The sequence below is a fragment of the Arvicola amphibius genome, chromosome 8, assembly GCF_903992535.2.
Source record: "Arvicola amphibius chromosome 8, mArvAmp1.2, whole genome shotgun sequence".
NCBI classification, from domain to species: domain Eukaryota; kingdom Metazoa; phylum Chordata; class Mammalia; order Rodentia; family Cricetidae; genus Arvicola; species Arvicola amphibius.
This window is the reverse complement of record NC_052054.1, coordinates 107,197,178-107,223,421: the sequence shown is the minus strand read 5'-3', so window position 1 is coordinate 107,223,421 and position 26,244 is coordinate 107,197,178. Positions and strand designations below refer to the sequence as shown.

At 35.0% G+C, this 26,244-nt stretch overlaps 1 protein-coding gene across 12 annotated transcripts in view; it reads right to left on the bottom strand.

The window, feature by feature from the left end:
• Trip12 (thyroid hormone receptor interactor 12) overlaps nucleotides 1-26,244 on the bottom strand; it is a 117,275-nt gene that overhangs the window by 20,145 nt on the left and 70,886 nt on the right. For 5 of the 12 annotated variants that reach the window (XM_038339575.2, XM_038339584.2, XM_038339586.2 and 2 more), the window contains 20 exons: nucleotides 25,437-25,585; nucleotides 23,384-23,419; nucleotides 23,206-23,301; nucleotides 21,807-21,899; nucleotides 21,460-21,621; nucleotides 19,812-19,880; nucleotides 19,561-19,726; nucleotides 17,256-17,373; nucleotides 17,001-17,160; nucleotides 15,203-15,356; nucleotides 13,916-14,144; nucleotides 13,513-13,631; nucleotides 10,715-10,922; nucleotides 7,578-7,678; nucleotides 7,243-7,417; nucleotides 5,976-6,117; nucleotides 4,570-4,761; nucleotides 2,876-3,027; nucleotides 960-1,132; nucleotides 523-596 (listed from right to left, as the gene is read on the bottom strand). In XM_038339575.2, coding sequence (XP_038195503.1) covers nucleotides 523-596; nucleotides 960-1,132; nucleotides 2,876-3,027; nucleotides 4,570-4,761; nucleotides 5,976-6,117; nucleotides 7,243-7,417; nucleotides 7,578-7,678; nucleotides 10,715-10,922; nucleotides 13,513-13,631; nucleotides 13,916-14,144; nucleotides 15,203-15,356; nucleotides 17,001-17,160; nucleotides 17,256-17,373; nucleotides 19,561-19,726; nucleotides 19,812-19,880; nucleotides 21,460-21,621; nucleotides 21,807-21,899; nucleotides 23,206-23,301; nucleotides 23,384-23,419; nucleotides 25,437-25,585 — 2,768 coding nt within the window. Of the gene's footprint in view, nucleotides 1-522; nucleotides 597-959; nucleotides 1,133-2,875; nucleotides 3,028-3,851; nucleotides 3,861-4,569; nucleotides 4,762-5,975; nucleotides 6,118-7,242; nucleotides 7,418-7,577; nucleotides 7,679-10,714; nucleotides 10,923-13,512; nucleotides 13,632-13,915; nucleotides 14,145-15,202; nucleotides 15,357-17,000; nucleotides 17,161-17,255; nucleotides 17,374-19,560; nucleotides 19,727-19,811; nucleotides 19,881-21,459; nucleotides 21,622-21,806; nucleotides 21,900-23,205; nucleotides 23,302-23,383; nucleotides 23,420-25,436; nucleotides 25,586-26,244 lie in introns of all 12 variants that reach the window. The other 7 variants (XM_038339583.2, XM_038339585.2, XM_038339588.2 and 4 more) reach the window with 4 other exon arrangements.

Sequence of the window (26,244 nt, the reverse complement as noted above, 5' to 3'; positions counted from 1 at the left end):
GTTTGAAACTACAGATCCTCCTGAAATCCATATATTCTGATTATCACTTACTTAAAATGTTTTAAGACAGAAGTGATCAGAGATTGAACTTTTGTTTCAAGAATGAGGATACTTGCATATACACAGGGATGGGACCCAAGTCTAGACAATTCATATTTTGCATTCACTGATTTGAAGACAACTGAATATTAGTACAATTAATAACTTCCATTTTTTCTATAACCTACCACATATAAGCAAATGTGATATCCAATTGATTTCTGATTTTGAAATCCCTCTAGGAAATTGGTCAATTTTTTTCCTCTAGATACATCATTAATTTATAAGCAGATACAATAAGAAACTTATAAATAAAAAATTTATTACATAAATACACTAAAATAAACTATTAATTACTAAAACAATTATTCATTTCTGTGATTTTTTTTCCAACAATGGTTGGTGAGAGGCTATTTGAACCCAGAAAATTTAAATCACAGATAGAGCATGATGTAACCACAACATGGTATAAAGAGTACCTACCAGGGACTCATCTATTTCCTCATCTGATCCATCATCATCACTGTCTTCATCATCTTCTCTTACTCTTCCATACCCTAAGCAACAAAACAAAACCAAACACAAACAAAAAAAGAATTAGGCCAAAAATATAGTTAACTAGGAATTTTAGGTGTCAGATAAAAGATTATATACACTGGTTATACTGATATTTTCTTTAAAAAGTAGATATTACATTCTGACCTATCAGAAAGAATTCTGATTCTTATCAGAAAGCATTCTGAGAACTACAAATTCTTAAACACAAAACGCTCTGCCTATTATTAAGCAAGTTCAACATATGCCTATTTATTTCTGGTAGGAACAGAGATTCCTACTACCTAAGGTTTATCAGGAGCACCAATATACCCTTTAATACTAATTTCATAACCATACAAGTAAAGAACATAAATGTAAAATACCTCTAACCACAAGGTATCTTTCAATAGCTTGCACCAGAGCCAGAGGATCGATCTTGACAGGTCCGCCTTTCCACTGCTTCACATTTGCACAGTCTGGGTGTCTTTGTAATTGACATTTTAACTGATGTGTGTTGAAAAATTTTAAAGCTTGTGATCCTCTGTTGAGAGAAAAGCTCAAGATAATTTGAGAAAAAAAGGTTATTCTATTATTTTCAGTCAACATATATTAGTTTAACTAAAACACACACACACAAAAATCCTTTTTTATAGTTCAAAGCACTTAGCATGGAAAGAACATGATCTCTGGCCACCGTGAATTCATATGAACAACGATGTCATAAATACTGGCTTCAATGAAATGCCATGCCTATTGATTATTCAGGTGGAATAAGAACTCTTCAACTATCTGAACACACTTCTGCAGGAATTTGTCCTTCCCTACTAAATTCTATTCAAAAAGCAAGAAAGGAAGAATCCTCTATTTTTTTATTTTTTGCTTCTACTTTAAATTTCACTTATAAAAATAAAACATCAAATAACATAAAAATAACAAACCAACCTTCAAACTTACATTGCTACATACTTTTAAATGAACGGCTATGTCTTTGATAACTATTTTCTTCCTGTTATAAGTTCTGACAAGAGTCAAATATAATCAAACTTAAATGTGGCTAATTATACAACTCCATGAAGCATGCAAATATTAATCAAGCATAGTTCATATAAACACAGACAAAAGTGGAAAGCCTCATGGCTTTTTTTATTCTGGTCTATGTTTGAGACTCAAATAGCCCAGGTTAGTTCTAAATTCTAAGATGCGTTTCTGTCTACACTTTGTGGCTATTCATTTAAAAAAATGTAGCAAAGTAAACTGAAGGTTAGTTTTAAATTTTGTATTATTTTGTTTTATTTATAAGCGAAATCTAAAGGAAAACAAAAAGGATTCTTACCTTTCTTGGTTTTTGATGTGAATCACAGATATGCCGCCATATTTTGTGATATCCCTTTGTTTCATAAAACTATTCCAAGGTAGTATAATGCTATGGCACATTATACAGAAAACAACTTCAGCCACACTATGGATAGCATTATCTACATTGACTACAGATACTGTTTTGATTCAAATTTTTAAAAATGTTTGAAAACACATAAAAACATGGATTTTAAAATAAAAATAACATTTTTTCAATGAAGCTTACAGAATTTTATCTTTCTATAACAACTTTTAAGTATTTAAAAATCAGTAAGAATAACACAAAAGTTTTATTGAAAGTCAAACTATAATATGATCGCTTAGATGGTAAAACCCATTATAGTTATATAGTTATAACCACTTATCACATAGTCTCACAATAAATGTTTTGTTGCCCACATGCAAAAAAACTATTTGAGACCAGGCAGTGGCGGCACATGCTTTTAATCCCAGCACTAAAGAGACAGACAGGCAGGTATCTGTGATTTTGAGGCCAGCCCTGTCTACCTAGTGAGTTCCAGGACAGCCAGAGCTGTTACACAGAAAAAAACTCATCTAGAAAATAAAAATGAGTGAAAAATAGTTGGAGAAGCATTACATGTTAAAACTTATTAATGTAGAGAAACTAAAATTGTGTTCCAATATTGTCAATCCAGTCACTGATTTACCTATGTTAAAAATATTAGTTGTCAAAATACATGGTGTGAGCTAAAAATAGTGTCACATGCCTAATCCCAGCACTTGCGAGGCAGAGACAGGCAGATCTCTGAATTTCAGTCTAGCCTGGTACATGGAGTTCTAGGACAGGCCAGACTACACAGAGAATTTCTGTCTTTTAAAAAAAAAAAAGACATGATATTACCAAGAGCTTACCAGCCCTCTAACCGTGGTTTCCTTCAACAATTCTGGTAGAAAGTGGCCATACCCAGGCAATGGTCCTTACCTGCCTCCAGCCCCATTTCCACTAGGGAAATCGTGCACTTTGACTGGAAATTGCTCCATTTGGCTGAGGCAGTTGTTCATCTTATGAACTAGTGCCAACAAAGGTGCATGGCCCACTGGTTCTACTCTTCCAATGGGCTCTTCTCCAGGAAGCTAGAGTTACAAAGGAACAAACATTAAACAAACCTTTGGAAAAGTCAACATTACATAGCAAAAATATTTTTTAATATTTACTTATATATTAGATATATATGAATAGTTTGCCTTTATGTATTCTTGGGTGTCAGATGGATGCCTGCCTGGTGCCCTAGGAGTTCATCAAATCCTCGGAAACTGGAGTTACAGATGGTTGTAAGCCACCATGTGGGTGCTTGGAATTGAACCTGGGTTCTCTGGAAGAGCAGCCAGTGCTCTTAAGCACTGAGCCATCTCCCAAGCCCTAGCAAAAACATTTTAATAGGAAGTTTCACAAATGGAGATTATCAATTTTTTTCTTTTATAATAGACTTCATTAGGACAATGTTTCCAAGTAAGTTGGTTAGTTCTTTTTATTTTATTTTATGTGCACTGATTAGTGTTTTGCCTGGCTGTATGTATGTCTGTGTAAGAGCATTGGATCCCTGGAACTGGAGTTATAGACAGCAGTTCTAAGCTGCCATGTGGGTGCTGGGAATTGAACCTGAGTCCTTTGGGAAAAGTGGCAGTGGTTTTAACCACTGAGTCATCTCTTCAGCTCCCATATACATAATCTTAAGCAAGATATAAAACATTTGGTATATCCTACACTTGCACCCACATGCATGTGAAAATAAGATTTAAGATAATACACAACAAAATTAGTATCTAACAATACCATTTCTGATTTTAGACAGTGTTCTAAAATGCCTATGAACACTTAAAAGGGGCATGGTTAAGCAGTTAAGCTAATAAACAGTAATCATTAAGCTCATCATACCAAAAAAAAAAAAAAAAAAAAAAAAAAAAAAGCCACTTCCCGAGTTATGCCTCTAATGCAGTTGTAATAGGAGGTCTAATCAAGAGTATATGAGAGTCGTTAGCTCTGTTCTCACCTACTAAGGGCAAAAAGAAAAGGTGGGAACAAGCCTACAGACCCAGACCCTGTCTTTGTAACCTATAATATAAAGATAGTTGTTAAGCATCTTTTATGGAAAAAACTATAACCTCAACAAATAGTAATAAATATTAAAATGTAAAGCTACTACTAATGATTTACCTTGTGGGAAGGAGGGAAGAAAAATACTTGACAAAGTTGATGTGGGCTTCAGGTCACTAGTGGTTGGAAGAAGGATGGTTTTCTGTTTTTTTTTTTTGTTTTTTCTACCCAGACTGGTCTAGAACTCACTTAACTCAGGATGATCGGCCCTGCCTTGCTCTCCAAGTGTTGGGATCTCAATCATGGGCTTTATGTCTGGTTGCATTTTACTATCTATTTTATTACACATAAAAATTTAAAGTCAGGCATGGTAACGCATACCTTTAACCCCAGTACCAGGGAGGCAGAGGCAATCAGATCTCTGAATTCCAGGCTAGGCTCATCTATAATAAAATCTTGTCAATAAATACATGTCAAATGAATCTAACTGAGTAGACAACACACCGCATACTCTCATTGGGACACAAATGTATGCACTTGATAGCACCAACTCTATTAAGATGTGACCATTATTAACTTACTGGAGAAGAAAAAAATACATGTAGGAATCGCTTTAATCGGATCTCTCTGCTGACAGCATCCTTTTCACTTTTAGATGTCAAGTAGAGCAACAGTTGTTTCACAAATCCACTATGTTGGATTTCAAATGATGAAACATCTGATTCGGAGACTATGCTACGGATTTCTACAAGGCACTCAGCTCCACCATCCACCTGAAAGAGTGAAGAGAATTCTATACTGATTTAAACAGTACAATTCACATTTCCCCAAAAGTTAATCAAAATATATTTACATGGGCCAGCTATGAACCATATGAGCTGTAATACAACCTTCCAGATAAGATGAGCCCACCGGAGCAAAGTGATTCGAACATTACTTGGCTAATTCTCTACTTAAGATTTGAAGCCCACTGCACATGAGGGAATTCATTCCCAGTACTGTAAACCAGGTTAGAATCCAGTGGAGGTCATAAGCCCTACTGTTGTTTTGCTAAATGGCCAGTGTCAAAACATCTTATAAATAATCAGATTAGTGTTGGTCCCAGTCTTGGTCAGAGACCGTTGTTTGCAACAGACAATAACTGGTAAAATGCTGAGAAAAATTTCTTTTAACCGTTCATCCCAAAGCAGAACATCTACTATCAATCCTTACAAGGATCAGGGAACATCACAGAAAAAGATTTCATGATGAAAAACAGGTATTCTATTTAACTAATTCATTTTCTATGTAGGGATTAAAAAATAATATAATACAAACTCAAAATAAAAGGGCTAACAGAAAAAATTGTGTCCTTAAGTGGATGTATCATTATGTTCAGCAAAATATGACATGTTATCTCTAACTATGCAGAATACATTTAACACCAAAAATAAACACAGAATTAGAACAATGGCTACTAAGAACCAGAAGAGAGGGGGAACAAGAAAGGGTATTGGGAGGAAAATTTGAATACAAAGTACATAATATACATGTATGGATATGTCATAATGAAGACTATAACTTTGTACAATATTTTAAAAACTTTTTCAAATTAAGAATATTTTTCTTTTTGAAAGCCAGATTAAAATGATGAAATGTGCTGTGGTTTTAGTTAGTAAACTTAAAATATTTATAAAATAGCTTAGAAAACAAGAACGGAAATTAGGAAAGGTACATTTACAGAGTCAATAAAATGGTCATGACAAAGTCTCACGCCTTTCCAAGTAAATGCTATGAGTCTGCAGGTGGAGACAGTTATGAGGATTTAGAAAGAACATTCTTAAGAAGCCTTCTGAAATTTGGTCATTTGTCAAGAACTAGAGAGCACAAAGAATGAAAAGCAATGGCAAGTCAAGGGACACGGAGCAAAAGAATTAGTTGTAGAAACCAATGTTTCTACAAATCCCACGAAGTGATCTATCGGCAAACAAGATGCACTGCACAGTACCTGGAGGTTGAGTTGTTCAGTTGCAGCACAAAGTCTCTGAAGTACATTCAAGGCAGGGTTGCTTCCATCCATATTCTCTGAACTAAAGTAACGCTCAACAAATTTATGCGCCTGCTCCTTAATCCAACCTTTAATTTTTTCTCTACAAAGAGGAAAAAGAAGATATTAATGTCTCCATGTAGGTTAAAAAAAAAAAATCTACACTGAAAGTCAGATTAGAGACCTGTGAGATATTTTAGCAGGTTAAGGTGCTTGCCAAAATGACCTGAGTTCAATACCCAGGATGGTGGAGAGAACCAACTTCTGCAGGTGTTTACTGACTTCCACAAGTACTTAGTTAGATACATACATATATAGACATAAAGGAAATAAAATTACAGCTTTTATTAAAAAACAACTAGCAGCTCACTTAAAACACTGGCCTATAATCATTACTATAATTCAGATTAAGTAAATATAGGTTAATTCTGAAAACAAGCTAAGATGTATCTATATAATTGCTTAGGTATGTAGAATATATTTCAGGACATCACATGAACAGTAACAAGAAGATGTTCTAATTTCTAAGTGTTCAAACCCAAATAAAATTTACGTAACAATTGTTCATCACTATTCCCTAAAGAGGTAAGGTGAAAATAAGGTATACCAGAAGGATGTGACCAGGCTATTTAAATTATAAACTTTAAAAATACATTTGCTTATTATTCTTGATAACTAAAACAACTCAAACAATCAAATTAAAAGTTATCTTTAAAATAAAATATTACTGGGAAAATGTCTTATTTATAGAGGAAGTAGTCTACACAGATACTCTACATCGAGTGCCTTCCCAAGAAAAGCACTGCCATATGACCCACACACTGGGAAGAAATTAGTATCTGACATGGAGCCAAGTACGTTTTTAAAAAAGCAGCTGCTCTCAGCTACAAATCTTCAAATTCCATTAAGTAGGTAGAAAAATTTCATTAAACTGTATAAACAGAAAATGAAAGCATAACTCAGTAAAAGGTTTCACATAGAAGAAAACTAATCAGAGCTGTCAAATGGATATATTATTGCTATGGTTTTTATATGCAGGGCATAGGGCTGAAACCATAGGCAAGTCCTGAGCTACATACATCCTCATAAGAATATACCTTATCTTTGAGTTGAGAACAAATTTAACGAAGCCCATGTGTAATCTCCATGTAATGAATGTGCTCAATACATTCATACTGAGACCTTTCAGATGAAGAACTCCCACCCCCAATCCCAGCACAAACTTTACCTATTATTGGATATGGTGTCTTTTGAGGCTGCCCTGGCAAGACCACTAACTCCTGCAGTTCGTGCTGGCTCAATGTTGTTGCTGTTGGACTGTGCACTTAATCTCCCCCATGTTTTTGGATTCAAGCTTGCCAGGAAGGAAGATTTAGGTGACTGAGTAGTGGTAGGGCTTTTAGCTATAAAGAGAAAGAATTACATTCAAATCATTTCAACAAAACCGAGGGGAAAAAAAATCAACAAAATACACAGACTTAATATAGGAATTAAGAGCACCAAATCATTAGCAAACTTATCACCTTCTCCTCCATTTACCTATTAATTCAACAAAGGACTCACCTTGATTGTCCACTTTGTCATCATCTCTTGGAGGTGAATACTTTGGCCTTCTTGGCCCTCGTTTTGGCAGTCGTTTTCTCTTGAGAACATCACTTAATCGACTGTTGCAGAGAAAAACAATGGATGAGGAGGTTAGCAATTACCACGGAAGAACGCAGCTAAGATACAAGAGGCAGTAACATGAACAAAAATGTCACAACAATTTTCACTGAGTGATTTTAATATGGAATCTGCAACAGTCACATTCAAAAGAATGTATGGAGACAGAAAATTGCTGCTAAAAAATAAAAACTAAAGCCTTAATCTTCTTCATATGCAATTTTGTAAAATGTAACGTATTTAAATAAAAATACAAAGAATGAATGACAAAAAAAATAAAATGAGTATATTTCTTCCGTAACTTAACTTGCAACATATGGGGCTTAATGTTCATACTACTTACAGTATCATATTCAAAAGGCATAACGAAGGCAATAACAACATAAATATATTCATAAGGATTTCCATAATTGTTTTAAAACTATGTAAGTCTATTAAGTGATAATGTGAACAACCTATTTGGAACTAGAACCAATATTAATTGAATTGTCTACAGCATTTCTTTTACCACGTTTTGTTTGATTGTTGAGATAGCATTTCCACATTACCTTAGGTTGGACCTCAAATCCATGATTCTCTTTCCTCACCCTTTGGCTCTGAGAGTAGGGAGGGGCTTCACTTCATCTGCCCAAAGACTTTATTCTAAGCAACACTACAATACACTACACCTTGCAACCTCCTGTTCTTGACATTAAAAATTATTTAGTAACAAAAATACAAAAGAATGAGCAAATAAATGAACATTCTAGGGGACAGCAAGATAGCTAAGTAAATAAAGGATCTTGCCATCAAGCCAGACAACCTAAATATGATAGAACAAATGAACCAACTGGTGCAAATTGTCCTCTGACTTCCAACACTGGCAACAGGGAACACAAACACACAAATAAATATGCTTTTAAAAATTAAGCTAATTGTTCTAGTTGTGTTGCTCTGTAGCTCAAATAACATTTAAATAATTCAAATGAAGACTCCCAGAGTCTGGTAATTCTATGAAACAGGTATATTTAATATATTCAAATACACAACCAAGAAAAATAAATTTTCAGGAAGAAATATGCTATAACAACTTGTAAATGAAAAATGAACATTTCACTTGGAGGGCTGAGGACATGGTTCAACAGTTAAAAGCATCTGTTTCTCTCCAGGAACTAGGGTCTGTTTCCAGCACCTACATGGAGGACCACAACCTTATTTCAGGGCATCTGATGCTCTCTTCTAGCCTCTGAAGGCACCCACACATTTATGATGCACAAACATATACTAAGGTGCACATACATAACAAAAGCATGAAGACTGTCTGTAAGGCCTGTTCTACACAATGAGTTCTTGATGAGAGTCAGTGCTACATATCAAGATTTAAAAACTTGGAATAAGGAACAATTTAAGATAAAATATTTTAAAAGTAAGGTTTTCTTTGGAATAATAAACTATTACATTGTATAATAAACAACTACTTCCTTATTGAAACTGGCTTAGAAATATTATATTATCAAACTATTATAAACAATTGTTAATTAATATAATGTTAGAAAGATTATTTTAGTTCCAGAACACAAAGAATCCTATCTCCATCTACCCCTAGCAAAAGAAAGATTACATCTGTCTGCGCTATCTCACAGAATCCTGTGATGGAGCAGTTAAAGGTATCTCAGGCATCAAGTAAACATGTTATAGTAAAACCCTTTAATAAAATATGGTTACTGAAAGACAAAAGTATAGAAGAAGTGCTGAGATGGAGGAACAGTAAGGTAGAAAGGTAAATGGGAGAAAAGCACAACAGCATCAAAGATGGGAAGGTAGAAAGTCCAACAGGCTCAAAGCTAATTTTCACAAACTTGCCCAATTAACAATGAAAAGCATAAACTCACCCACTTTCCTGGATTAGCAAACAGCCCAATCTAGAATTTTTACTTAAGCTAACGTACGTAACTGCCACAAGGTGGCAGCAAAGTAACTCTTCCTTTAAGCTTCTGACCCCCAGCCATCTAGCCAGATGTACAAGACTGGTTCTTTAAGGTATACAAGATTTAAATTTAGGATCCCAGTGAGAATATTTTACCAGATATACATTACAGGAGCTAGAAAATTAGGAGCACTAGCTCTGATTTCCTAGCAGCCACATGAGTTCAACTCCCAGCACCTACAAGGGAACTCACAACCATCTTGAAAGTCTAGTCCCAGAAGGTTGGGTGTCTTCTTTTGGCCTGCAAGGGAACTGCATGAACATGACACAGAACCATACATGTAGGCAAAAACACCCATAAATATATAATAAAAATGATAAAAGTTTTCATAAAAAATTTTAAGATGTATTTTATAGCAAAAGGAAAAACACTGATTATGCGGAGTGCAATTTAAATTTCAGAACTGAATGTGGCTTTCTATATACAACTCATGGCAACAGTCCAATTTCCAAAATAAGACCTCTTAAACATAATCTTCTAATGCAACAACAATTAAAATAATATAAAAGTTTCCCAATATCCTACATAGTACAACAGAACAGGCATAAATGAGTTTAAGAACTACCATTTATTTTTCTTTAAGATATAGCCATGTGCTTGGGAATTAAAGCTAAATGAGAAGTCAGGTTTGGCCACCTTGCCTATAGTCTCTAATTTTATATTTTTCCCTGCATCAACACCTTTATAACACAAAGGCAGATATGCAGTAATACAAAGTAATTACAAAATTATGGAATCAGAAACAAAGGCTAAAATACTCTGATATGTGTAAACAAACCTAGTATGTCTGCACTTTATTTCATTTGTGTACCAATGTGAATTATATGCTCATATCTCATGTAACTACAAAACAGGAACCAGTAAAGTAGCTTCCCTAAAGTTATTCTCTTTCCACTCCAAAGAGCAGAAGAGCTGAGGCTCTTCTGTGGTAGAGGTTAATTGCTGAGGCTACAGAATCGATTCACACTACCACAAAAAAGTCCACCCTCGGGTATTTTATTCTCAAGTAGGTGTCTGGAACATCAACGCAGATAAAGGCAAAGTACTTTAAAAATTCACAACAGAACTCACCCTTGAGGGCTCAGGTCCAGTGAATCATCTCTGCTATGCTGCAAGCTGGGTGACCCAAGATCAGCAGAAGCATTGGTTGCAGCCGTGGCTGTCCCACTGCTGGCTGGTGTTGTGGACCCCAGGGATCCTGAACCATTTGTACATGCCTTTGGTGGACTTGTCAACAAAGACTCAGATTCTGCTAAATGCTTTACTTGATGCATGACACCTTCAAACATAACAAAAAGAAAGAGAGGTCAGTTTAATCAGGAGTTAAGAATAACCCCTACCACTATGCAATCCCTAAATGTTAAGCCTATTAACTAGAAATAAAGCCAGGAAAAGAAGTTTTCATATCGACTCCAATCAGAAAGAGTAAAATTCAGGGGCTGGAGCGATGGCTCAGAGGTTTAGAGCACTGGCTCCTCTTCCAGAGGTCCTAGGTTCAATTCCTAGGACATACATGGTGGCTCATAACCATCTAATAATAAGATCTGGTACCCTCTTCTGGCATGCAGGCATACATGCAGATATAAAACTATTTACTTATATAATAAATTTTTTAAAAATAAATAAAATGCAAAGGTATTTTAATTGAATGTCCTCTAATCTTCAAACCCAAAATCATATAAAACAGTTATACAAAAAGTAGAAAATATCCATTTTATAAATAGTAAATCTAAGAAACGCAGCACACATTTTATATATATATATTCATATATGATTGCACAGACATTTTTCAGGGGTCCCAGTCTTTCATTAGATTCTTTTTGCTTTATGTTGTTTAGGGTTTTTTGTTTGCTGTTGTTTGTTGGTGTCCATATATCTCTAGCTTCCTAGAATTTTCTATGTAGACCAGGCTGGCCTCAAACTAACAGCCATCCCGAGGGCTGGGATTATAGATGGTTACTATCATACCTGGCTTCCTTTAGATGCTTTAAGAAAAGAAGGGGGGAGGGGCGGATGATTTATACTTCAGGCACTTGCTATAAAAATGTTTTAGGCTAGACTATGCTAGATACTGAGGACATAGTTAACAGGCAGAACAAAAGCAAAAATGACTAGGAATGATACATTTCTTAAGGATGCCAGTAAGTAATGATGAGCTCATAAAACAAATACAGCAAGCTAGAGTACAACTGCAGGAGAACCAAGGTCAATCTGGAAGGAAAACAAGACCTTCAGAAAGAGGTTAATATTTATTCTGGTGTTTTATGATTAGCATGACCTAGTCATGCACAATTAACACCATTATGTATGCACCACAAATATTTGAGGGTAGAAAACAGAATACGATGGTCCAGCAGATTCTCTATGCTTAGCAAAAATCACTTGGCATGGGAGAGAGATGAAAGTGGGCAAGTGGATCTCATTCACACCTAAACCAAAAAATTAGATGTATACCCGCAAACCTACCTGACTTATTACAGACAGGTAATGGAAAAACAATGTTTTGTTTTTAACATCTTTAACATCTATACCTACTGCTGTTCTTGTTCTGTTTTTTTTTTTTTTGTTTGTTTGTTTTCTTTTTCTTTTTAAGTATGTTGTTAGTTGAACAAAGCTAGTTACTTGGAGATGGTGTCTCACTATGTTAGTTTTTGGGCTGGAAGTCAAGAGATCTACCCCTCTTTTGGATTTAAGGTATACAACACTTTACAAACATAACTTCAAATGGTTAAATCTTCTTCCTCCTTTGTTCCTATTACTATATTGGTATAATATTTTAAAACATGGAAAAAACTAAAACCCCAATATAAGAAGTGTTGACTCTAGCCAGGCAAGCAGACCATGCCTCCTTCCCCTAGACTGGTAGTGGCGGTGGTGGCACACACCTTTAACCCGCACCCAGGAGAGAGAGGCAGGCAGATTTCTGAGTCTGAAGTCAGCCTGGTCTATAGAGTGAGTTCCAGTAGAGTCAAGGCTACCCAGAGAAACTCTACCTTAAAAAAAAAAAAAAAAAAAAAAAAAAAAACAAACCACACAAACACCAACATTACCAACAACAAAAAGTTTCCTCCTGAATCACACAGTAACAAAAAAACCCAGAAATCCACAGCCAGACAAAGGGACACTGGAACATTCAGCCTGAATGAAATGTCTCCATCAAAACCTTGCCCCTCAGGGCTTAAGGAACCATGTGAATGGTGATGGAAATAACTTAAAGGCCAGATGGAATGAAGAACATAAAGGAATTAAGGCTCTCTAAACAACGTATATAACTCAGAGACAGGGGCAGCGGGCACAGGTCAGCATGGGTCCGCACCACATGGAGTTATAGAGCTGAAGAAGTGGAAACAAGCTGCCATCCCTAACCCTCTAATCCAGAAGCTATCCAACTGATAACCACCTGCAAATGAAAATTTGGTATTCTCCAAGGGAGTCTCACTCAGGAAATAAACTACTCCTAAGGATATGCTGCTGGTCCAGCAGTAGATGGTCAGCATAAATGAAGTTCCACATTTCAATGTCACATCAAGGTTCTTCCTTTTACCCCTTTTACTTCTCCCCTTTTTTCCTATTTACTCTTGTTTTGTACATTTTTCTTCTCTCTTTTAACACTAGAGATTCTTTGAGTATATATTATGGCTTTCACTTCAGTGTTTTTATGGGATTCTTAAATGTATGAACAGTGGGTTCACTACACATATATCTGTTTCTTAAGACTTTTCTTGGGCTCGTTTCTACAGTTTGTCTACTCAGGAGGCAAAAGTAGACAGATCTCTGAGTTAAAGGCCACCTGGTCTACAGACCAAGTTCCAGGGCTTCCAGGACTACACAGCGAAAAAGAGGGGGGGGAAAAGAAGAAAAAGCATTACCTTCTCTTCGGAAGTAAACACTGAAAATATCAGGTAACTTTTGCATTAAGATTTCTGCCATCTGAAGTGCTCCAACTACTATCTTCAGATCTTGACTTGATAGCATGGAAGCAATGTGACTAAAAAACAAAACATTTGTGTATGAACTATCTGAAGTTGGTCTTTGTTTCCGGCCATACAACTTAAAATTTAAGAACAAAATTCCATTCTATTATAACAATTATAATTTTTATTAAATTCAGTTAGATTTTAAATTTAAATAATATTAAAATAGACATTAAGTGATTCAAGACATTCTAAACAAACTTTACTTCATTTTTTTTCCTGTACCATGATTTGGAAATTTCTAAAATTAATTCAGATTTGAATTTCTAAAACATTTTTAGTTTTTTCATGAACACACCTTGAAACAGCATGATTTTTCAGAACATCCTTCAGAAGTTCAGCATCAGCAAAATAAATTATCCTAAGAATTGCTCTAAGGCACTTATGTCTGACTGCAGGTCCTGCTGAGGAGCTATACACTTCATAGAGAACACCAAATAAGGTCTTAATGAAAGACTTAGCCAGTTCCGGATCTTCTTTCATTAGCTGTGCTCGAGCATCATCCTTCTTTAACTCTGAATATCCACCTGATATTTAAAAAAAAAAGTCAAGTCCTGAAGTGACTGACTACTATAGAAACACAGCAAAAAACAAGTATTCAGCCAAGCAACTCTGTGAAATTCTAGGGCAGCCTTTCTCATTATAGAACAAACTAACTTATCTGAGCATTAAGAGACTACTGCACTGAATATTCTGACCAGTTAAAGTATCACTGTACTAAGTATGCTTCTTTGTACTAAAACATAGTCTAAGAAACACTAGGAAAATTTCAATACTAACCTACTAAAATACAGGTTGAAATAAATACAGGACACTATACAGTAAACAAAGTTATTATGCAGATAAAAGTTATCAAAAAAAACTGGAAAACAATGTGACTTTGCTATTTTGTTCACAAAAATATGTGTAAAGGAGAATGAATTTGATGAAGACTATGAACAAGGGTTTGGCCAATTATAGTTACACATCTTGCCCTTTGCCTGTAAAGTACATTTGTTCATGTCTCATAATATGATAGCTTTGAGACTACGACAGTATTAAAAAGGGCAAAGACTGCGTAACCTCTGAAGTTTCCAACATTTACTGCCCAGACCTTTTCTAATAGAGTGTTGTAGGGTCAGATCAAGAGAACACCTGCATTCTAACCGGCGCCCCATCACTTAAAAAAAAAAAAAAAATTGTGGCAAAGACACAGCACATGTAGCAATACTGACTTATTCATAATAACTGAGGCACAGGTTTTAATTAAATATATCACCATTATTCAACAATCTTACGCCCCTCCAAGGATACTCAATAAAACCATAACTATGTAAAAAGAAAATATTACGCCTAGAGAAGGAGAGGGAGAAGGAAAAAGGCAGGGAGGGAGGGAGAGAAAAAACAAAAATATTACAGGTTCCAGCAACAAGGTAAAGGTGCTTAATAAGGCGAAAGATAGAACCTACATGGCAGAAGAGAAATTCAAGTTACTCTCTGACTTCCACATGCATGTTATAAAACACGTATGCCCACATAACATACTCAAAATCATTGTGAAATAAACCCCAACAGTGCATCTCTACTTAACTCAAAGGATACTTACTAGTGTTAGTATTGGCTAAGGGGTTAGGTTTTCTCTGAATGGCACGTGCTGTTCCCGTGTCCTCATTGATTTGCTGCATAGAATTAAAATCAATAGTATAAACTCGTCCCAGAGTGGACAAGCTTATCTCATCCTCACCGACCTGATGGGCTGCCTGAGAGCAAAGAGAAAGAAACCTTGAATATAAACATGTAGAAATTCTTTAACTTAAGCACAACAGGGACCCTCTACACATGCTACTTTACACATCTATTTTATGTGGCTAGTAAACTGACAGAAAGCGGAAATTTTAGTACTGCTGAAAAACTCGTTGCTTTAAAAAATCATTTTAAATTAAACCAAACCGTGAGCTCTGAGGCAAAAGTCAGATACATACTTACTTACAACTCTTAATGGTTAGACAGAAAACATTTTTTACCTAATCAATTTCTACTAACCTAAAACATTCCTTTAAGCCTAATACCTTGTAAAATTGTCTTTAGGTAAATAAAATACATCATATTTACATGCTCTTCTAAGACTGTAAGGAACACAACTAAAACTTAAGATTAATAATTCCGATGCAAACACTGCACAGAAGAGACTATTATTTAACTTCAGGCACCCTAGAGAAGTGGCAAAATATGCTGCATATGGCAGTTGTGCACATGGAATCCCAGCACTCAGTAGGTTTCCAGGTTCAAAGACAGCTTAGACTAAATAGTAATACCTATCACTTTAAAAACAAATAAACAAACTACTCTTAATACAAAGATCAGTCTGGGCTGAGACTCCTAAACAGACTCAAGTAATAGAAACAGAAATAGAGAGTAATGGAAATAGAGACTAAAGTAACAATGAAGATGTAATTATCAGGAGTATGCTAAAAAGAAAAGCACTTAAAGTTAGAAATTAAGAACACTAGCAGTTGTAGTATAAAGGGCTAGTCAACAATTAACTCATAAAAGCACAAGTTGGTTCTGAATCCTGAGTTCCTTTATAAGGACTCCTGACTTTAGAAACTGATTGGAGGAACATATCTGGAAACTTATAGCTTTATAAGAGGTATAAAGATGGTTGCAATTCAAAAGCTGTATTAAATTTAGAAAAATTATGTTTAAGTATGAAAAATGCTAGCAAAAATGTATATAGCCTCTTGAGTCCTGCAACACTTTTCTACTTCAAGTCTTTTTGTCATCTGAGAAATTTAAGATTATTCCAGTGAATGCAAACATCAGATGAACATAAATCATACAGAAATTGTCATTAACATTTTGGTATATTACTCCGACGTATTATTCATTTTCTTTTCTTATACCAAGTTACAAAAAGTTCCATCATTTTGAACACTGCTTTCACATTTATGTCATTAAAATCTATTGCACAAATACTGAATTACATACTAGTCTATTTATCACAGTTTTCATGTTCACCCTGAGGCAGGTATTTAACTTGTTTTCCCGTTTTTCCCCATTAAGTATAAAAAGCACACACTGGGAGATTTCTTCTGGGTTGAAATAATAGACCTGCTTCGAGACATAGTCTAACCCTCCAGTGTTTCCTTTTGGAAACAAACTATGGGATAAAGAACTTAGATTACTTGCTCCAAGCCAAGCAGGTAGTTAGCAGCAGAAGCAGGACTAGAACATCATGTTTTCTGACCTCAACAGAATGAGGACCTTCTTTCTCAGGAGACAAAATGAGAGAATCTTAAGTTAATTCAAAACTGAGCACACTAAACACACACCCACCTCCCCATTCCATCCCTACACCCTCTGTCCACAAAAATAGGCATATTTAAATGGTACAATGAAACTACTACCTCAATGATCCGGCTGTCAATCCTGTTGTAGGGATGCCAGAGGCCTCGGTCATCCCGCCACTGCCAAATTGCACCATCTGTATTCTGCGCATTTCCCTTCTTTAGCATTGTATCAACTGCAAAAATGCCTTCTTTTGGTAAACATGGCATAAGTTCACTGGAAATAAAAGGTGTAATTATTTTAATAAGTAAGTTTCTGTGCCAACTATAAGTGTTAAGTAAGACTCTCAAGGAAAATAACCTCATTTTTACCAAATCAGAGAGGTCAGTTCATACAGTTCTTGAGGACTTCGTGGAACAAGATCAATCTGCTCTTGACAACTTCCATTGGAGGCACCACACAGAAGAAAGTGAAGTGTTTCTGCAATGTCTGTTAAGCCAACAACACATAACATAAGCCTATTAGACTAGGTGTAGTAATTTATTTAAAAGACAATCATTCCCTAGAGTAGGGCAAAAATTAAAATTATTTACTCACAGAGGATCTGAATATAGGAAACAGCAAAAATATAAACCAATTATATGTGGAAAAAGAATAGCAGAAGTTTGTGGCTTTTAAGCATGTCTTTCTGTGGACCTCCATCCTGAGTACATATCCTCCAGCTTACCCAAAATACCACATTGGATCCTTTTGCTACTGTAAGGAGCACAACACTTTCTAACAACAGGCTGTCACTCAGATATACACATATACCTACCACCTTCCTTTCAAATATACTGGAAGCACGTGGTCTATAAGGTAAACACCTGGGGCTCAAGCTTCCGGCCTTACATTATACTTACATGTTAACTCAATACAAACATCATTAAAATATTCTCCATATCAGTTTTCCACTCACAGAAAACATTCAGTATCTGGAGAATCTATGATAATCACTCAGGTGCAAAGGGTTAGTTACTCTAACAGCTAAAACCTAAGAACAGTTATGTCTTTGTTAGCTGTACTATGTTTCTAGAAATAATGTCTATATGTAAATATGCACAAATACAGCTATTACTTTTATTAATCTTGAAAAGGTACGGTTTTGCAAACTTTTTCAAGTAATATTAATACACTGTGTAGGGTTTTACAAGGATGCTTTAATGGGCATGAGGAAGGAATTCAGAGACAGACCACTTCCTAGACCTACAGGCTTTAAGCTTCATTCTGCAGAACCACAAAAGGATCTTGAAATTGTGCTATATAGATTATTTTTTATAAAGATATCAGATAAGTGATCAGAAAAGTAGTTAAGATAACCCTTGAAAAAAGAGGTAAACGTGCCCACAATTACTTTTTATCACTGTAGAAGGAAACTATCTAATGTGGTCCATGAGATTAAGGAAATGTCCTAGATATGCAAAGAGGTAACAATATGACATCAAAGGGAAAGTATCCACTGTGTTCAAAGAAAGCACTTCCCAAGCTGGTATTTAAAGCTGGACTACTGTGCCTCACAGCAACTAGTGAGAAGCTGTTCTCTCACTGTTTAAAGAAGTTCTAGAGACTTCAGAATAAGTAAAGTTACAAAACTGTGAAGGAGTTAAACATATCTCCATTTCACTGACGTTGGGAGCACTGTGTAAACAAACAAGGGAAACAATAATCTGTCCAACCAACCACCTCAATGACACTGTCTTTTGTCAAGGTCTATCGTCAATGCATTAGTTCACAAGAAATGCAATGAAAATGAAAAAAGGTTTATCCAAGACAAAATATTATACAGTCTGAAACAGTGGGACCAAAGCTGTGTTTTAAGTAAAAGGCAAAACTGACCCTCAAGATCGAACCTTGGAATTTAAGGTTCCAAGTATAAAATAATTAATCACGATTGGAGTTGTTCCGATAGTTAACACTGTAACAAAGAATCAAGATACAGATTTTTTTCTGAAACCATACCACCTTCTGACGTTTACTTATGAGACAAGGCCTAAGAAAGAGGGATCAATTTGTCACTGGTTAAGAAAAACAAAATTAGTAAGTTTTGTAAAAATTGGAGATACTGATCAGTAAAATTAAGGTCCAGCTTTCTGAGAGAAGCATTCTACACTCAGATAATTAACTGGAAATATCAAACAAGGGCTGAGAGAATTGAGTTATTGTTAAAAGTAATATAAAAATTAGAAAACTAAAAACAGATCATTAGTGGTTAGTGTAATATGAACATCAATGATCTTGAGTCATTCCCAATATATATTAAAGAATATAACATTAAAATCTCATGATCGAGCCAAGTGTACCAGCATACACTTTTTAATCTCAGCACCAGAAAGGCAGGAGGGATCTCTAGAAGTTTAAGGCCATGCCACAGCAAGTTCTAGGTTAGCCAGGGCTATATAGAAAAATACTCTCTCAAAAAACTAGAAAAAATCTTTAGCACTACTGGATATCAAACACCCAGACTTCGTATATGTCAGGTAATCCTCTATCACTGATCTTACTTTCCTACCCCACCATTTTTCTTCTTCAATACCCAATGGTATTTATGGTTTCTTACTTTTGTGACTTAGGTTGACTTGTTAGTGAAGAAAGAGACACTTTTATGGCTTAAAATACCAATAATAAAACAGCACTTACTTTGTTTCATAAGCTGAACAGCTAGTGTTGGACAGTTGGAACACATCAGAGAAAACATGCGAACCACCATTATAAACATCCCAGAACTTAAAATCGGTGGAGTCACTACCAATAGTTGTTGAACATTTGTTAGCAGATCTTTGGAAGCAACCTGCTGCAGTAAATTCTTCATGAACACAAGAAGAAAAATTATTATGCTGTTATTTAGCAATTGTACAATTTAAAAAATATACTACCAAGACGATACTGACCTCCTCGTGTTGAAAGTTGTCCACTAGGCGTGCAAAACAAAGGCAAGTGCTTTCTACTGACTTTTTGTCCTATTTTTCACAAAGGAAATGAAGTTTATTAATATAAAATGTTAGCACCACCTGTCACTTAGCTCTTTCTTTGCCCCAAATCTAGATAACCTCTTTATCAGATATAAGCTTTGAAAAGCGTAGTTGGTAATATTAAAAAAGTATGTGCAAACATTTCTATTGAGAGACTTGAAGATTCAGGAATTTGTAACCATCAGCAGATCCAATCCCCTAAGCACTAAGAAATGAAGTTACTGATAACCACTGGTTTTTATATTGCTATAAAAATAAAGCAATTTTTGGAGAAAATATATGTAATACTCATCATAACAACAAAACTAACATTTTCTTTATTTCAACTAGGCTTCCTTCTGTAAAAATAGAAATCAAAAAAGATGCAAAAGCCCAAATCTTTCCTGTTACTAGATTCCCAAGAAAGAAAGCTAAAAAGTAGTAGCTGACTTAATTTAAAATTTCTGATTCTTAGTTCTCATTTATGAAGGACGTTAGGTAGTACTGATTTTCACAATTAATAACAGAACGTATTTTAAATTATCGCGGTTTCAACTATGCTTTTAAGAATAAACAAATTAAGCCAGGCATGGTAGTACACAGTTTAATCAAAACATTTGCGGCGGAGGGAGCAGAGGCAACTGATCTCTGTGAGTTCTATGCTAGCAAGAGATATATAGTACGATCATATCCCATAGATTAGATAGATAGATAGATAGATGGATAGATGGATGGATGGATGGATGGATGGATGGATGGATGGGAAAGAAGCAAACTATCTAGGCATGTATAATAGGCTTGAAAGGATTCAAGTTCAGAGCTAGCCTACACTGCACTGTAAACTATCCCTTGTCCCCTATAGAAAAGAAAAAAACTTAATGTCTCTAATCTATCATTAGCATTATAGAAATGTAGGTGACAAATGAGCCCATCATTTTATGTAATCCCTTAAGCATATTCTGTACATCTAATTGTCCCAAGGTTTAAAATAATCTGTGAAAAGTATATTTCTTTAAAAGTATCTCTAGTAACAACAGCATTTGTAAAATATGGGTACAAGAAAACCCAGTTTCTCCCTGACCTCCAGATATAGCAACTCAATCCCCCCATTCAAATCTGGTATGAATACTGCTGTTCAAACTCTATCTCTGATATTTTACCTTTTACATACCTATTCTGCTCTCCTCCAATCCCAACAGGTAGAATCTATACTTTCCATTTCTATTTCAGGACAACCCGTTTCTCTCTTCCAGTCTTGACCCATGCTCCCAATGCCTTTTAGGGGGATCTTTCTAAAAGTAAATTCTTATCTCACAAAGGAAAATCTTAATTGATACAATAACAAAGTCATCAGTTAATACCAATATAAAGATACTGAACCTATAAATTGCTTAACATTTCGGTAAATCTGCCAAAATCTTATAAAAAATAATCTAATATGTTACTAGATAATATATTTAAAAAGAAACATGGATCAAAACACTTTGAGTTATACACATCCAATTAGAAAATCGTAAACAGAATTTGGGGAAAAAACAAAAGACAATAACAAAACTTTCATGACACAGGAAACAGATTCATACTTTACCTGATGAGTTAGCCTCTGGGTAAGTAATGGTAGGGAATCTGCCACAAAATGAAATTCATCAGGTGTGATACTCTGGCAGCAATTGGCTGCAATTGCTAGTGCATTTCTTTGGGCATTTATGCTGAAGAATTCTAGATACAGCAAGCAGTCTGCCAAGCCACCCTAAAATACAGAAAACTGTTAAAGTGAAAGAAAAATATCCTTTGAAAAAAAGAACTATTATAAATGTCTATAACGTCACATAGTGCATAATATGTGCATCTTACGGAGCTACAATCAAGGAACTATCACAATGCAGTTCTGAAATAACATCAAAGGAAATACAGTCTTTTAGCAACAACACTTACCGCCTGTAAAATGGCTTTACTATGTCGCCGTGACAGCATCTCCAAGGCAGTTAAGGCCTGCTCTGCCACATCGATACACTGAATAACTTGCAGCTAGGAACATTAAAGTAGGTACCAAAGGTTATTATTTATTTTACAACAGTACTTTATCTGCAAGAACACTGTATTCATCTATTTGTAGCCACTTACACTACCTCCAACATGAAACCAAACTAGAAACCAAACTAGAAAAACTCACCATTGGGTAAAACTTATAAAGCTTTTACTTTCCTCCCAACAACTTACTTGACTTTAGAATACTGTAAAATATTACCATAGAACAAAATTTCCTATCTAAAACAAGTTAGTTGATAAATGCAGCAAAATTTTTTAAACCTGACTTAAAAAGTACATTTAATCAGAGTAATTACATTTTGCCAGATAAACTTAGTTTTATTGTGCATTTAAGAAAAATGTTGGATATAATACAGCATAAGTACGACCACTGACCATATGAAAAATTTCCTTTCTCCATTAGTCAATTTTGTGAACATAAGCTCTCCTTTGTCTCAAACTTTTCAGCAATCAAATAACATTATAGCTATGAATTCTACTGTCCTGATGTTCTGTTAACTCCTTTTATACTGATTGTGATGTGTTTATGCTCTCATACACACATGCTATAGAACGCATGTAGAAGTCAAAGGGCAAATTTCAGAAGTCAGTTTTCACCTTCTACTTTGCAAAAGCAGGTCTCTATCTCATGTCTCATCACTATCTTACAGGTATCAAGATTACAGATACATGCCACTTGGCTTCTTTAAATATATATAATGTATGCAATATTCTGTCTGTGTGTATGACTTTTTAAATATTTATTTATAGATTGATTGATTGTGTATACAATATTCTGTCTGTGTGTATGCCTGCAGGCCAGAAGGCGGCACCAGACCCCATTACAGATGGTTGTGAGCCACCATGTGGTTGCTGGGAATTGAACTCAGGACATTTGGAAGAGCAGGCAGTGCTCTTAACCTCTGAGCCATCTCTCCAGCCCTGCCACTTGGCTTTTTATTTGTGTTCCAGGGGTGATAAAAATTTAGCTCATAAGGTTTATCCTTAAGTGCTAGTACTCAACTCACTGGCCCCCGATGTGTTATTTTTAATGAAATGCTTTATGATGCTGATGTTAACGTGTTAAAAGCTATCATTAAAAAAAAAAAATCATGAAGTTGAACTTATAAATGATTTATTAGTTTCAACTACTGGGTTTTTTGTACATAAAATAGTTTTTAATATATAGTTTTGAGTATATTTGTTAAAAACACATACTTTAATTACATCACAGAAACAAATTCAAGAATCCAAAATTTGACTCCTCCTGTGCACTTATGAACAAGCTGTGCAAAAGCAGGACTACCTTTTCTAAGAAGACAGGAATAGCATCTACGACAACAGCAGATGATCGAGGGAGTGCTTCCATCATGTACGTTAAGGCTCGGCAAGCGTGATTCATCTAGAAAACAGGATGAGTTTTTATTCAATACATACTCGAATTAAAATTTAGGTAGCCTTTAAAAAATACATGATGTACTTACAATGTCAAAATTATGTTCCATCTGTAGTAATGTTATCTGTTAGAAACATAACAAAATGTTAGAAATATTTTTAAAATATTTCTTGCATTTCACTGAGATGGAGAGAATTTTTGTTCCTTGCACTACACACAAAAAAGTAATAGCAAGACATATTTAAGTATTATTATGCTTATAATGTCTTTCATTACATGCTACATCTCTAGGTTGGCAATGCTGTTTTAATGCATGAAGCTAAAAATCATCATTTCTGTTGCTTATAACCAGCCATTTTAGTAGTTCTAATATACTTCAGAAAAGCCCATTAACATGAAAGAGATTTATCAACTGACACATCATCAGAGCCAACAATGACTGGTATTCGCTGAATTATTATTAACACAGACTGAAGACTACAGTTTACATTCTGTACACATCTAATAGAAATCTAATACGGTACTGTCATAACCATATGCTAATCATACAGTGGTTTGAAAACAGAATCGGATACATTAGAGACTACAATTAATAAATGACATGCCAATTAATTACTTCACAAATAAGTCTAAAAGTTAGAATTTATAGTATTTTCTCATTAGAAAAAGACTTCAGAGTTGCAGCTATTTTGGTCGAAGAAAGCAATGCAAAACTTGAAATTTTTAAATGCACTATATTTCAGGTATTAAGTACCCTTCAAATAGTTGCTGAAAATAAAAGATACACAATACCTGATTATTACATGACTTCTCTGGTAAATACATACATAGAAAAAACTGTTCAAAACTGAAACATTTATAACATTCACCATCTAAATCAGTCCTTTGAAAAACCCATCTAATTTCAAAGGGTTTTCATGTTAACACAAAAACACTAAGCACTAAGTTCCCTAATTGAAAGATGAAAACTTTCCCTTACACCAAAAGGGACTACTTGTTTTTGCCTTTCTGTTTTGTTTTTTCATTTTTATGAGACATACCTTGGCAGGTATGGAACTAGTTCTATAATATCAAGCTGGTCTCAAACTCGCAGAGATCCACCTGTCTCTGTCTCCCGAATGCCAGGATTAAAAGCATGTGCCACCACTGCCCAGCAAAAAGAACTACTTGTAAATGTCAATTGTTTTAATCTTATTTCTGTTGCTATGATAAAATATCCAAAAAATAAAAGTAACTTAGAGGAGAAAGGCTATTTTAGTCAACAAGTACAGGACAGAGTCTATCATTTCAGGGGAAGACAAGGCAAGGACTTGAAGCAGTTAACCACATCAACAATGAAAAACTTACTCCTTACTCCTGTTCAGTATTTATAGTCCAGGATGCCATGCTTAGGGGATGGTGGAGCCCATTTAAGTTAATGTGATCAAGACAATTAAAAAAAAAAAATATGAACTCAGGCCAAGATGACCAAAGACCCTCTTTTATCAAGATTCTTCCCAAATTATTTTAGATTATGTTATGTTGGGAGGATCAGAATTTAATCTGAAGGTTGAGCTAGCAGAAAGGCAAGAAATTGCTTTATAGTTGCCAAAACCAAACCTTTCAAAAGGAAAGAATGTGCTAAATAATGGCTGTGTGAAGCCCTTTATATTTGATAGACTTTACTCAGAACTCCTGAATATCAGGTTTCCATAGTGTAAGAATGTGACCAAATGAGAAAATCTCATACACCATAATTTTTGTCAACTACTTGGATATATGATAAGGAATAATATTTATTTAATTTTCTGTAACAAAATATGCTATAAGCCTAATACTTGTATAAAATTAATGGTTTGCTGCCTGGCTTGACAAGTCTTCCCATGCATAATAATAAACAAATAATAAACACTCAATCTTTCTCCACCACAAAGATAACCCAAAGTATTATTTCCCCAACGAAAAAGGAAATTTAACAATAAAGCCTAGCACATTTTTCACAGTAAAGAAACAAAGCATTACTGATGGGTTGAATAAATCATTTAAGTAATGAAGATCAAGTGAGTGACTTCAACAAAAAATTGGCACAAAAATATTTACGAACTCAAGGTGGGTATATAGCTCATAAGTGAAGTAAGCAAATATAAAAACAGCATGCTTACCAAAGCTGGAACAACACTCTTCACAGGAAACCCTCCTAATGTCTCCTCATTTCCCATGACCAGTAGCTGACACATTTCAATGACTGCCTGAAGCTGTTGACTCTCATCACTCGCTTGCAGTCCTTGAAGAAGCTGTTGGGCCTTAGAACCTGCACGGAAAAAGAAGGCATTACTTTTAAACACTGGAGCTAGAGAAATAGCTCAGCAGTTTGGAATAATATTACTCTTCCAGAGACTCCGACTCTATTTCTGGCAGCAATGTCAGGCTGTTCATGATCACTGATAACTGCAACTCTAGGGGTAATCTAACACCACTTCTGGCCTTCTCACATATTCATCCAAACGTGTGTGCACAGAAACATGTAGAAATACTCACAAAAACATAAAAATAGTTGATATTTTTAACATTGAAGAGCTAGGGAGATGGCTCAGTAGGACTGAGACCAGATTTCAAAACAAAATGTTTGTCCAGCCATGTAGAAATAAAAGACATAATACACATAATTTTAAATACCTACTCCTGGAGACAGATGTTATAATAATAGCAAAAAGAGAAAAGGAAAGCAAACGAAGTAAGTCTATGCCACTTTACACTCAAGGGAGAGCTAACTATTTCTGCTTAGCCTTAACATGACCTCAATTACTTGGTTTACGCCTTTTTAACTTAAACAAGTTCATTAATTTTTAGCAGCAAAACTCACATCACCAAAAACCAAACAAAAACTGCACTTTCAAAGAAGTTAATGTAGTGAGTATAATTTTAGTCCAATAAAAATTTCCTAATAACGGTATCTGAGGGTAAAAAGAA